The sequence below is a fragment of the Hemicordylus capensis genome, chromosome 15 (assembly GCF_027244095.1).
Source record: "Hemicordylus capensis ecotype Gifberg chromosome 15, rHemCap1.1.pri, whole genome shotgun sequence".
NCBI lineage: Eukaryota > Metazoa > Chordata > Lepidosauria > Squamata > Cordylidae > Hemicordylus > Hemicordylus capensis.
In genome coordinates this window covers 14089042-14101324 of record NC_069671.1, presented here as the reverse complement: position 1 = coordinate 14101324, position 12283 = coordinate 14089042, and the positions used below count along the sequence as shown (strand labels likewise).

At 46.3% G+C, this 12283-nt stretch overlaps 2 protein-coding genes across 12 annotated transcripts in view; one reads left to right on the top strand and one right to left on the bottom strand.

The window, feature by feature from the left end:
• P2RX7 (purinergic receptor P2X 7) overlaps positions 1-12283 on the top strand; it is a 104020-nt gene that overhangs the window by 49829 nt on the left and 41908 nt on the right. The gene's annotated exons all lie outside the window — the stretch shown is intronic.
• Positions 1-12283, bottom strand: part of IFT81 (intraflagellar transport 81) — a 51551-nt gene that overhangs the window by 21105 nt on the left and 18163 nt on the right. For all 7 annotated transcript variants that reach the window (XM_053279644.1, XM_053279647.1, XM_053279648.1 and 4 more), the window contains 4 exons: positions 4361-4510; positions 2909-3037; positions 2530-2619; positions 891-977 (listed from right to left, as the gene is read on the bottom strand). In XM_053279644.1, coding sequence (XP_053135619.1) covers positions 891-977; positions 2530-2619; positions 2909-3037; positions 4361-4510 — 456 coding nt within the window. The remainder of the gene's footprint in view (positions 1-890; positions 978-2529; positions 2620-2908; positions 3038-4360; positions 4511-12283) is intronic.

Genomic DNA, 12283 nt, shown 5'->3' with positions numbered 1-12283 from the left:
AAGGGCTGCTGGTATACTTCATTTGTATTCAAGGGTGAATGCAGGCAGCCATTTTAGCACGTTTGCCCGTGGCAGGATGACAGGTATTCAGCTTACCATTTGGATTCACGTCCTGGTTTAGTAACTGGTCTTACATAAGAACATAAGAACAGCTCTGCTGGATCAGGCCCAAGGCCTATCTAGAGTCCAGCATCCTGTTTTGCACAGTGGCCCACCAGATGCTGCTGGGAGCCACAGGCAGGAGTTGAGGGCATGCCCTCCCTCCTGCTGTTACTCCCCTCAACTGGTACTCAGAGGCATCCGGCCTTTGAGGATGGAGGTGGCCCACAACCCTCCGACTAGTAGCTGATGATAGACCTCTCCTCCATGAAGTTATCCAAACCCCTCTTCAAGCCATCCAGGTTGTTGGCTGTCACCACATCTTGTGGCAGAGAATTCCACAAGTGGATTATGCGTTGTGTGAAAAAGTACTTCCGTTTGTTGGTCCTAGATTTCCTGGCAATCCATTTCATGCGATGACCCCTGGTTCTAGTGTTATGGGAGAGGGAGAAGAATTTCTCTCTCTCCACTTTCTCCACACCATGCATGATTTTATAGACCTCTATCATGTCTCCTGCAGTCGTCTTTTTTTCTAACCTAAACAGCCCCAGGTGTTGTAGCCTTGCCTCCTAAGAAAGGTACTCTAGGCCCCTGATCATCTGGGTTGCCCTCTTCTGCAACTTTTCCAGTTCTACAATGTCCTTTTTTAGATGTGGTGACCAGAATTGTACGCAGTACTCCAAGTGTGGCTGCACCATAGTGTCTTCTGAACCCCCCCGCTCTGTGTTGGTAAAAGTACTGTGATAAGAGAACAGGAGGGTCTGGGATGCAATGCCATCCTGCCAGCCTACCTGCTCCAGGGCAGAACGGTTGCTCTCCAAGCCTGCAGCGCAGCTGTCGTACTGGGTTTTTTTCTCTTGGCATTCTTGAGTCAATTCCTGGCAGGAAAGAGGCAGGAGGACACGCAGAGTCCATCACTGTTTGGCACCTGAGCTGAACATGCTCTTGTCAATCTTGTCGGCTAGCCTCAGTTACCGGCACACAATGGTGCTGATACAAACCAGAGAGACATCTGAGCCCTGCCGCTTATAGGGGAAACTACCAGCTTCTCATGCTGAAGGATCAGAAGCAAAAACTACAGCATAGCATGGAAGCTCATTTATTTTTTTAAAAATAGAAGTGGTGTGTGTGTGTGTGTGTGTGTACACCCCCCACCCCACTACTGAGTATCTCTAATGCCACTGCAGATTAAGTTTCTAACTTGCTCATACCATGGCACGGATTTTGACTTAGCTGTATTAAAATTAAGCTTGCAAGAGAGTTTAAAGGATCATGTTCCTGCACAAACAGTTTGTACAGACATTTCCTCACACCCCAAGGGACAATGGTAAGTAGTAGCTCCAGTAACAGGGAGGCTACAGTTTAGACTGCACTAGGACATATTCCAGGGTATACCACTGATTCCCCTCTCCCACCCTTAAGCAGCAGAGTGGTGCTGCTGTATGCTGCCCTGCGGGACTGTTTTTTAGCAGAGTGCTGGTGGGGGAAGCACGGTGGGCGGGGGGATAAGAGCACCCTCGTGATTGTGCGCATATGCAGTCGGGTAATTAGCACCCGACCTCGGTATACATGGAAAAAATGGGGGAAGGGTGTGTATCCATGGGTTGGGGGTGACCGGAATGGCTGGCATTTTGTGCTCGGGAGACATTTTATCGCTCCTTTACTTAGAAAAACGGGGGGGGGGCACTGAGATTTTTGGTACCATGGGCGCCTCTGGAGCACAGGAGGACACTTTCGGGGGTTGTTGGGGCAGAAAACACAGAGGAAAACTGCGATTTTCGGCGCCATGGACACCCCTGGAGCATAGCAGGATTCTTTGGGGGGTGATTTGGGGAGGAAAACGGGGGGGGGGCGGTAAACTAACCACCCAATTTCCATAGCCATAATGCCACGTGATTTGGTGGTTTCTGGCCAATTTTCAGCATCATAAGCACCTCTGGAGCACAGTGGGGCTCTTTTGGGGGCGATTTAGTGGGGAAAACGGGGGGAGGATTAGCAGCTGATTTTGGGCAGTGCAGTAACCTAATGCCCCAATTCTCATAGTCCTAATGCCCCATTATTCACAAATATTCACTATCCACACACACCCCACCACAAATAACGGGGTTCTCCTGGATTAAGAAACACACACACACACACCAGCATCTGCTCAAGTATTATTTTTTGCAAGAAGATCTACACTTGTAAAACAATTCAAAATAGCTGAAGACACAATATAGTTGTCCACCTCGCATCTAGCTATGGATACTACCCGGGGTTATTCAGTGTGCAGTGCATCTGTGGGCCCCTGGGAAGGCTCCAATCCTCACAATACTGCACAGGCAGAACTATACGATTCAATTTAGGGACTGCCTGAGGAATCTTGCCTCATGGCAATCAGCCCCATTGTGTCGAAACACAACAAAACCATTTCCAGAAGTCTCCACTCACCTGGCACTTCCGACGCAACTGTCTTAAATCTTTGATAATGGGAGCCAGGCTTGACTTCTTATCAGCCACCATAGCATTCAGCTTTTTCACCTATTTGACGGGAGGAAGACGCACTGCGTGAATGAGCTATTAATAGCACAGCAAGAAAGCTGGGAACGGGAAGAAAAGAAGCTTAAAAAGGCAAGTGGAGGAGAAAGAAGGGGAAGTGGAAAAACCAAGCAGGATGTGGCAGAACAAAGATGGGATCCATCTATCCAGGAGGGGCTGGAGGCCCCTGTGGCCATCCTGGTCTGCCAGACTGGCCTTGAAAGCCGACAGGAATCACTGCATGCAAGCAGCCCCGACAGCCCTTCTCGTCTTAAATATTGCGGAAAATCACCATTTCGGACATGTTATCCAGAGTCCGGCCCTTCATTTCATCCACTTCGCTCTTTACTGCCGACACTCTCTCCAACTCCTCCTGTGTATAGCTGTATCCAGTGATTCCCTTCTTGTCCTCAATCGCTTGCTGAGAGCACAGGAAAAACAACTGTCAGGATAGGTGCTGCCAGCAAAGGAGCAAATCCATTCTCAGTTGCAACTAAAACATTGCCAGAAAGTGATCTGTGAAGTTAAAGGTTACCAGGGGTTTGGTTTTTGATCAATTGAGCTCAATGGGAGTCCTTGAGAACAGGTCAGCTGCTTCAAGGCCAGCAGGGCCCCACCAGCAAACCAGTGACAAATTCCCATCTGCTCAGAACAACTTTTACATCTTTGAAAGAAGGTGCTGCATTTTCAGTCATCCATTGTCTTAACTAGCCCAGGATGAAATCATCCTGAAGCAAGGCTATTGCTTATTTACTTAGCCATGTCTTTGACTGAGAAAAGAAGGGCAAGAAGAATGTTTAGAATAATCTTACAGGCTTATCCGCAACCTGTTTTAGGAGAAATAACGTGTTCTCTAAAGATATGGAACAGGGAGGGGGAACAAACGCGTTTTCTGTTACACTGGTTTCTATATTTTGCCACTTCTTTTCTCATATCTTTGATTAAAAAAAGTGTTAAGAGCATTAAGAAAAGAAGGACCATCTTGAAACATGAATCGCTTTCTAACCAAGCAAGTGATAAAGGAAAGACACAATGCCATGAAAGAGGACTGCAAGAAAACAACATGAGGGCATTTCAGATGGTTGCAATCACTGTGCCTTCATTGCCCTCAATGTGTGGAAAGGTCTATTATTGGATACTAGTTTAGATGGCTATAAGCTACCTCCAGGTTCAGAGGCCGGATGCTTCTAAATAACCAGTTGCAGGAGAGCAACAGCAGGAGAGAAGGCACACCTTCATCTCCTGCTTGTGGGTTTCCCAGGAGGAATCAGGTGGGCCACTGTGGGAAACAGGATGCTGGACTAGACAGACCTTGGGTCTGATCCAGCAGGGCTCTTCTTATGTGGGGGAACCTGTTTTAATTAGAAGCAAAGAGCTGACTAGTTGTCAGTTGTTGAAGAGCATATGCCACAACTTAAATACCATGGTAGGTATCCTTTTAAGTTTAAAATGCAAGAAATAGCATAACTTGTATCTGCACAGTGGCATCAAAGCTAATGCTTTTTAAAAATTGCACGGAAGCCAAAGACTTCAATGGAGACCAATCTTTGAAATGCCATCGTTTGTATAAATGCTTCCCCCTCTCATCGTGAAATTCCATCAATGCACTGTGTCCCAGAGAAGAAGACTTCGCACAACTCTGGTCTGGGCCTATTTTACTTGGCTGAGAGTGTCTGAAGTCAGAAGCTCCACTCCAGCCAGGTGAATTTCAGGGCACAGGCAGGGCGAGAGAGTGTCCCATTACCAATTGCTGCTGGATCTCCTTGTGGCGTTGCATGAGGAGATCTTCTGTTCTCTTCAGGATGCCATATTCGGCTGTAATTTCTGCAATTTCCAGGTGCTTCTTTTTGTAGAGGGTACTTTTGCTCCGAAGTTTAACAACATAACGCTTAAACTGAAACAAGAGATAACAGGGACATCTGAAGTGCAAACAGTGGGATTTAGCACACCCTGTCAATACAAAAAACATGTGTGCACACACACACACACGCGCGCGCACACACACACACACACACACACCCTCAAAACACCCACCATCATCTCTTCTTGGGCCCACATCTGTACCAAGTATTTAAATATATGTCACCAATACAAGGATAACCTTTAAAAAATGAAACTCCATTTTAGAAGAGAGCAAAACTGTCTGTGGTACACATAATGCTTCTAAATTTAAAACATAGTGTCCTCTTTAAAGAACAAATGCTTAAAGGCTGATATGACTGCAGCCTGACAACCCCCCAGAGTAACTGTATGTTCTATAAAAAGTGTCCCCGGCAAATAGCCCATTCTGAAATCAACCCAGCCCATCTGCCATCCTGTGCAGAGGCTGAGGTTTTGCCTACCTTGCTATGCTCCTGCATCTATTCTGAAAGCCAGAAGCAGGAAACACATTCAGGGGAAGAACAAACCCAAGTGTTACTCAGTGATTTCTAAGCAGAACAAACCCAGGAGTTACTCAGTGTACTCTAAGCAGGCTAAGTGAACTCTTAGCTAGAGTTCAGGAGAAGGTTACAGAAGTCACGCATCTTAACAAAGCGGCTGTCAGGAAATTATCCTTCCATGTCTGGACAGTAACGAAAGGGTACGAATCACCAAGTGCTGCCGCCGTACACGCTGTGCTCATTTCAACGGGGCTTGCATAAGAATCTAGCAAGCGGACTGAAACAGAACATTCCCTTTCCAGCAATGACACGTGACATAGGAACATAGGAAACTGCCATATACTGAGTCAGACCCTTGGTCTATCTATCTCAGTATTGTCTTCACAGACTGGCAGCGGCTTCTCCAAGGTTGCAGGCAGGAATCTCTGAGCCCTAAAAAAAATCTTGTCCTATTAAAAAAATAATAATAATCTTGTCCTATCTTGGAGATGCTGCCAGGGAGGGAACTTGGAACCTTCTGCTCTGGCTTCATCCCCTGAGGGGAATATCTTGCAGTGCTCACACATCAAGTCTCCCATTCATATGCACCCAGGTCAGGTGCTTACTGCCTAGGAATGTAGTCCTCAAATGCAGCCAGCAAAACAACTTACTTGCCCACACCCACCTAAGTGTTGGTTTGTGGCCCATACGTGGCCTAAAATGGAAAAAAGTACACAAAAGATTTGCATGTTGTTCCTGCGCCTGGTTGCCTGGAAAAGGCTCTGACTTGCCATAGGGGATCGGGCCACTTGCTTGCCAGTCTGCTCTACTAGATCAGCCTAATATGAAAGTCGGGCAGGTGCTTAAAAATAATACAATCTGGTCTCATTTACAAAATTCAGCAATCCGATAACTTTCATTTTCATTTAAGGGTTTTTTTTTTTAAAGCAGGTAAGTTCTCACCTTTAGCATTGCAATGACAGGCTGGCAGGGTGCAGCTGCAACTGACAAGACATCCAAAGACATGCAGGAATGCAGTTGGGTTTCTAGTGGGGAGGGGGCTCATTGCTCTAAGTAATTCATTACCCCTCCCGATGCTCAGCAGAAGCGAGAGAAGTGCAACTGACACAGGTGGCAGAATCCAGCCTGTTCTGGCACAGAAATTAAAATCTTTGAGGTGCCAAGCCAAGCCGATCTTGTTTCCTTGAGCTGTTAATGGCATTCGAAGACCTATTCGCCTCCCTGCCCTGCAAGTCTCAAATGGGTGATAGTTGTAGCTCTGGCTCACTTTACTATTATCCTTTAATTGTTGCATTGTTTTAATTATTTTGTAAGCTGCCCTGAAGTGTGTGTGAAAAGGCAGGACGTAAATCTATAAATAACTTTAAAAGCCAAACAAAAATGCATAATCCAAAGACTTTTTGCCCACAAGCCAGCTCTCTCTTTTCCCAAGCAACTGGATGCAAGGTTTATTTATAACACACAAATGATTTGGACAAGAATGAATTGCTGGCACGGCATGAGTTTTGCAAAGAAAAGAAGTTAGCCCAAGTCGCCTTTAGACCCACGTACTTTAACTGATGTCAGAAATGCTCTCAGATACAGAACAAGCAGAGCACAAAAGCAGAGCAGGGCTTAACTTTCCCATTTCATTGTGCATCTGCACAGATGAAAAGCCTCATTAAGAGGAAATGCCCAAAATAACTGGCTGACGGGAAAAGAAAGATAGAAGGGATGGAGAGAAGTCAGAGGTCAGCGACAGCTCTGCAGCCAGGAAAAGTGTGGACTACGTTATCCTGCGGTCTCTGCAATCTGTTTGCCGGGACGTGGATGGCCACTGGCCAGCCGCAAGTCTCGCTGAACAAGCATAATAAAGTGGCCAAGAGAGTGAGCTGGAGTTGGGACAAGCAGGGAAAACGTTCCTTCAATGGGCCCCGCCCATTTGCAGAGACGGGGAAATGGGAACTAGCCAAACCAATGGGTGGAAGGTTGTCGCAAGGTTCAAAGCGCTGAGTGAAGGAACCCTGCTCACTTTCATAGGTGCTGCCAGAACATTTGGCACTTGTGGGAGGCCCAGGGTCTAATTCTGCACACAGCACCTAACAGCTGGAACTATTATCCAAAATGAGTATATAGTCCATGCTGTCTTATTAGGAGGAGGAAGTGGGGATGATAAAAGTCAGCAAAGCCATACCAAAGAAAAAAAGACATGAACATCAAGACAATGTGGATAGAGGTAATAAAGGGCCTTGGAAGACCATGTACCATGCACATGCATGCGCGTCCGGTATTTCCGGCCACTTCCAGCCGAGGACAGCAATGGGGCAGCAGGGAGGTATGCTGCCACCCCGAGGGGCTTTGATACAACGGAGTGCTGGCCAGGGGCGTAACTATAATAGGGCAAGGGGAGACAATTGTCTTGGGGCCCACTGCCCTGCCCCCCCCCAAGGCAAGTCACATGCAAGCAATTTGCCTCCATTTAAATTTTGCTTTTAAATGTTTCGTTGTACACTGCCTTGGGTACAATTGCAGAAAGGCAGTATATGTATTTTAGATTTTTTTTTTTTAAACACAACAAACTGGCCTGGATTTTTGGTTGCCCAATCAATATTGCCATGAAACTGGCTCTGCCTGAGTGCTTGTTGCTGCACCCGTGTTCAACCAGTAGGCTTGTAAAATCGACAGATTCCTATGCACACATTGTTTGTTTATGATGTGCTCTTCTCCAAAGGAAACTAACCCTGTCATTGCTGCCCTGAACTCTCCACTGCTTGGGGAAGGAGGAGAAGAAAACAAAATAATCAGTGCTTGGGTTGGTTCAAATCTGGAAAGAGAAAGGGACTCATCTTTTGACTTAATTAAATAACAAATCACATGTAGGTTCCTAAGAATCATCTTAATCAGATACAGGGAGACTATCTTTAATTGTCTCAGCAGGGTGCTATAGGCAAATGTTTGCTGTAGCTATATAATGAGAATTGGGGAGCAGATGGCTGATTCTCCTGCCAGTCCAATTAATGCAATAAAGACCTCACCAGCAGTTAAAAACATTTAGTCTAAGCAAATCCCCGTTCATGACAAGCTCTCAGCAATCATTTGCAAGGTATCTTGGAACTGAGTTTGGACAGCCATTCTGGGATATGATTTATTACAGTCCTTCCCACTCCCAATTACATGCCAATCAGGCCCACTAATTTCTATGAGGCTCAGGAGCACATAAGTAGCTGTGTGTGGCCGATGCCAACTTCTTACGGAGAGGCCGGCTTCTTGACCTGTTGAAGGAGAAAAACACCTTACAGCCTGCTCATCGCATAGGCCCATCAGGCAAGGTGTGTGTGTGTGTGTGTGTGTGTGTGTGTGTGTTAACTGATTAGAAAGCTGTTTCTGGGATACTCCTGGCTAGCTCACCCACTTGGCAAGGCATGTAGCAGAACTGACACATGTCTTATTTTAAAAGAACAGCACTTACTACGACCTCACATTGCCATTACAGAGAAGTGGATGTCCCATATTTGGAACAATTCTGCTCCAAAGCATTAAAAAAAAAAATCAGAGATGAGAATGCCCTTCGAACAAGAAAATTTCAGCTGGCAACCCTAAGTGTGCCTTAAATATGGAGTTCCTCCTTTAAAATAAGGGACATTAAATATTTGCAGTTGATACCAGTGCGCGCATGAGAGAGAGAGAGGGAGATGCACTCTGGGCTTACAGACTCTCAAGAGGACAACCTGCAAAGCCTGCTTCAGCGTTAAGGTTTTCCGTACTTTCCAGAACTGTTGTGGGCTTATTTGAGGAGTATCAAGCTAAAAATAATAGGAATATAAGAAGCTGCTTTCTACTGAGTCAGACCACTGGTCCATCCAGTACGGATGTGCATGAAATTTGCGCAAACTGATTCAAATCGAATTTGAAACCACTGAATAGAGTGGAGATTCATTTGAATAGAGTTGAATTCGCCCAAATTCGAATCAAATTTGGTCAAATTCACCTGAATTCGATTAGACTTTGGGCAAATTCAAATAAATTTGAATGAATCTCCACTCTATTCAATGGTTTTAAATTCAATTTGAGTTTATTTGTGCGAATTTCGTGCACATCCCTACCATCTAGCTCAGTATTGTCTACACAGACAATGTGGAGATGTCAGGAATGGAACTTGGAAACTTTTGCATGCAAGCATGAGGTGGCCCCATCTCCTAAGAGAAATATCTTACAGTGCTTACATGTAGCATACCATTCAAATTCAAGCCAGGGTGGACCCTGCTTAACAAAGGGGGCAATTCATGCTTGCTACCACAGGATCAATGGTTTAGAATTCAATTTGAATCGATTCATGTGAATTTCGTGCTCATCTCTACCATCTAGTTCAGTATTGTCTACACAGACTGGCAGAGGTTTCTCCAAGGTTGCAGGCAGGAGTCTCTCTCAGCCCTATCTTGGAGATGCTGCCAGGGAGGAAGTGTGGAACCTTCTGCATGCAGGTGGAGGGGAACAGCTTACAGTGCTAACCCATGTAGTCTCCCATTCAAATGCAACCAGGGCAGACAGCAAAGAGGACAATTCATGCTCACTACCACAAGACCAGCTCTCCTAATACTGTCTTGGATTTTCTTAAAAGAAAGGCAGGATAGAAATCTTGTAAACAAATAAATGGAATAGACTCCTGATGGAATGCACAGAGCAGGTTACATTCAATAAGCATGCTCTGGAGCCAGTGGGGGGAGACAACCTATCCTGGATGACCTTCTGTGCCAATGGAGAACACTTAGGTGATGGTACTCTGCTAGGAGTGCAGCTGTGAAGCTGGAGCCTACAAACACACTCAGACTGGCACAGAACGTAGGGGTGGTGGCAGCGGTATCCTCTGCAAACAATTATTAGTCACTCAGACCATGTGTTTATATATTTCATGGCAATATATTCAGCCATGAAAAAAGCAAGGATTTCGCTTCTCACGGGAAGCGTGCAGATCAATAAGATGAATGCTTTCTTCGTGCCAGTGGGTGCTCCGAGAGCATTCATGTGTGCTGAGCTGTATTTCACATCTAAGCTGCACCGTAAGTTTGGCTTCAGCGACAGTTAATGTCCTTCCTTCCTGCAAGAATTCTAATCACTTGCCTTCACATTGTCTGTGAAAGCCTGCTGCGAAGGACGGACTGTCCCTACCAGTTATTTTTTTCAAAAGAAAGGATTAAAACCTCTATTTTATTACCTGCAAAGTTGAAGAGAAAGAGGAAGTGGCAGAGAAGGAGGTCTGCATGCAAAAGTACCAGTCTTGACACATCTGGGAGCACTATCTAGAACCACCATGCCATTTTGCAGGCTAAGCGTCTGGGGAGCCTTGCTCCCTGCCAGGAGAAACACCCTCAGCTTGTTGTTTCTTCTTCTCCTCCTCTCCAGTGTGCGGAAACCTGTGGTTTGACAAAATGGCAACAAAAGGCCCTTCCAAGGGTCTTCCCTTGACAGGAGAGGCAAGGGTTGAGCAAGCCAGTGAAAGGTCCCGTGGCTCCAAGTCTTCTATCCATACGAAACGTGGCAAGTGGAGACCACAGCTGTGTTCTCTCTATTTTTTTTCATCTGTGTGCAGAATGAATTTTGTTCTGGGCAGCAGTAATAAGGCAATGTGTGCGCACATATATGGGACCATCCTGATTCTATCTGAGTGGGATCTAAAATTAACTGAGCAGACATTAAAAAAACATGTGTGCACACGCACGTGTGTACGCCTTAGAGGGAACGCTGGACCACAGGCACATTCAGGACTGATGCGGCACACTGTATGGAGTCCCCTCCCACCGAGTCGGACCACTGGTCCATCTAGCCTTGTCCTGTCTACTCCGACTAGCAGAGCTCTTTCCTAACCCTTGCTCCTTGAGCCTTTTTGCGAGAGATGCTGAACTTGGGACCTTCCGCATACAAAGCAGGGGCTCAGGCCATGAGCGATGACCCTCTCCTCACTTCACAAAAAGGCCAAATTCCAGTCCAGTGTTCCCTCTAAGGCGTACGCACGTGCATGTGCACACAAGTTTTTTAATGTCTGCTCAGTTAATTTTAGATCCCACTCAGAGAGAATAAAGATGGTCCCTCCTCTAGCCCTTCTTCTGCTCCATCCCAGCCTGGATCTTCCACTGGGCTGTCCATTCTCTTTCTGCACGAGTGAACTTCTGGACTCCCAAATTCTGCTGTTTTCCCCAACCACCTTCATGTCCAGCTGCAGCACACTACATCCCATTTAGAGTCTGACCCCGAAGGGCATGCTGCCTGTTGAATCCAACACTCCTACAACACCTCAATGCTTGGTACTGAGCTTGCCACCTACATCACCACTTGCAACAGCTAAATACTGAACTTACACCCTCCTCCCCACATTTCTAGGAGATAAATACCACTTTAATTTTATTCTTTCCCAGCATGCTGGGGTGGGGATGGGGTGGGGATCGAAGGCCCCCTCTCCCCCCGAATCGATGTTCAACTTTGAAGAGTACAATGTGCTGTGAAAAAGGGCTAAAAATATCTCCGGTTTACCTAGGATCACTTGTAATTGAACCACCTACCCTTCTAAGCGCTGGAATGCAATTCTCTAATTTTCAGGATCTGACAGCTGCAGCAAGAAGCTTGCCAGCTCTGTCTAGGCTGGGCTTTGGTTTGCCTCTGTATGCGAGCAGCACTCAGGTACGAATTCCCTTGTGGCATTCCCAGTCTCTGCAGCAGGCAATTCTAGCCCTTTTTGCAGCGTGTTCTAAAACACACAGGCTATCCCCTGCTGTGAGTTTGTCGATTCCAGGCAGCTGTGCAAACTCCTGGCTTGGCCTGGAAGGTTGTGTTCCTCTGCATCATTAGGGGAGCAAGCAACATGCTGGCTGGTAAAAACATAAGCCAATGCTGACCTTTCCACGGACGAAGTGCTAAGACCTCAGCTGAGGATACAATTGCTGGTATGCGAGAGTGCCGGCGGAGAAGGCATTAATTCACTGGCGTGCCAACATGCGAGGGAGCCAGGCCATAAAGGGATACGACTCGGGGGGGAGGAGGAGGCACAGAACCAACACGCAGGTCCAGTAACAAATCATTAAGATCGCCAGCATCACATCCAAAGCATTAAAGAAACACATTGATTCGTTTACAGAAATTAGAGAGTGGGATGCTCCCCCTGACACATCTTAGATAGGACACACAAGTAAAGAGCGGTTGCAACCTTTGAGCAAACGAAGAGCCCAAGTGAAAAAGAAAGAAAACAGAAAAATCAAGAAGTGAAGCCAAGAAGGTGCAAAATGGCTGAATCAAAATAAATCAATAAATCCCAGCAT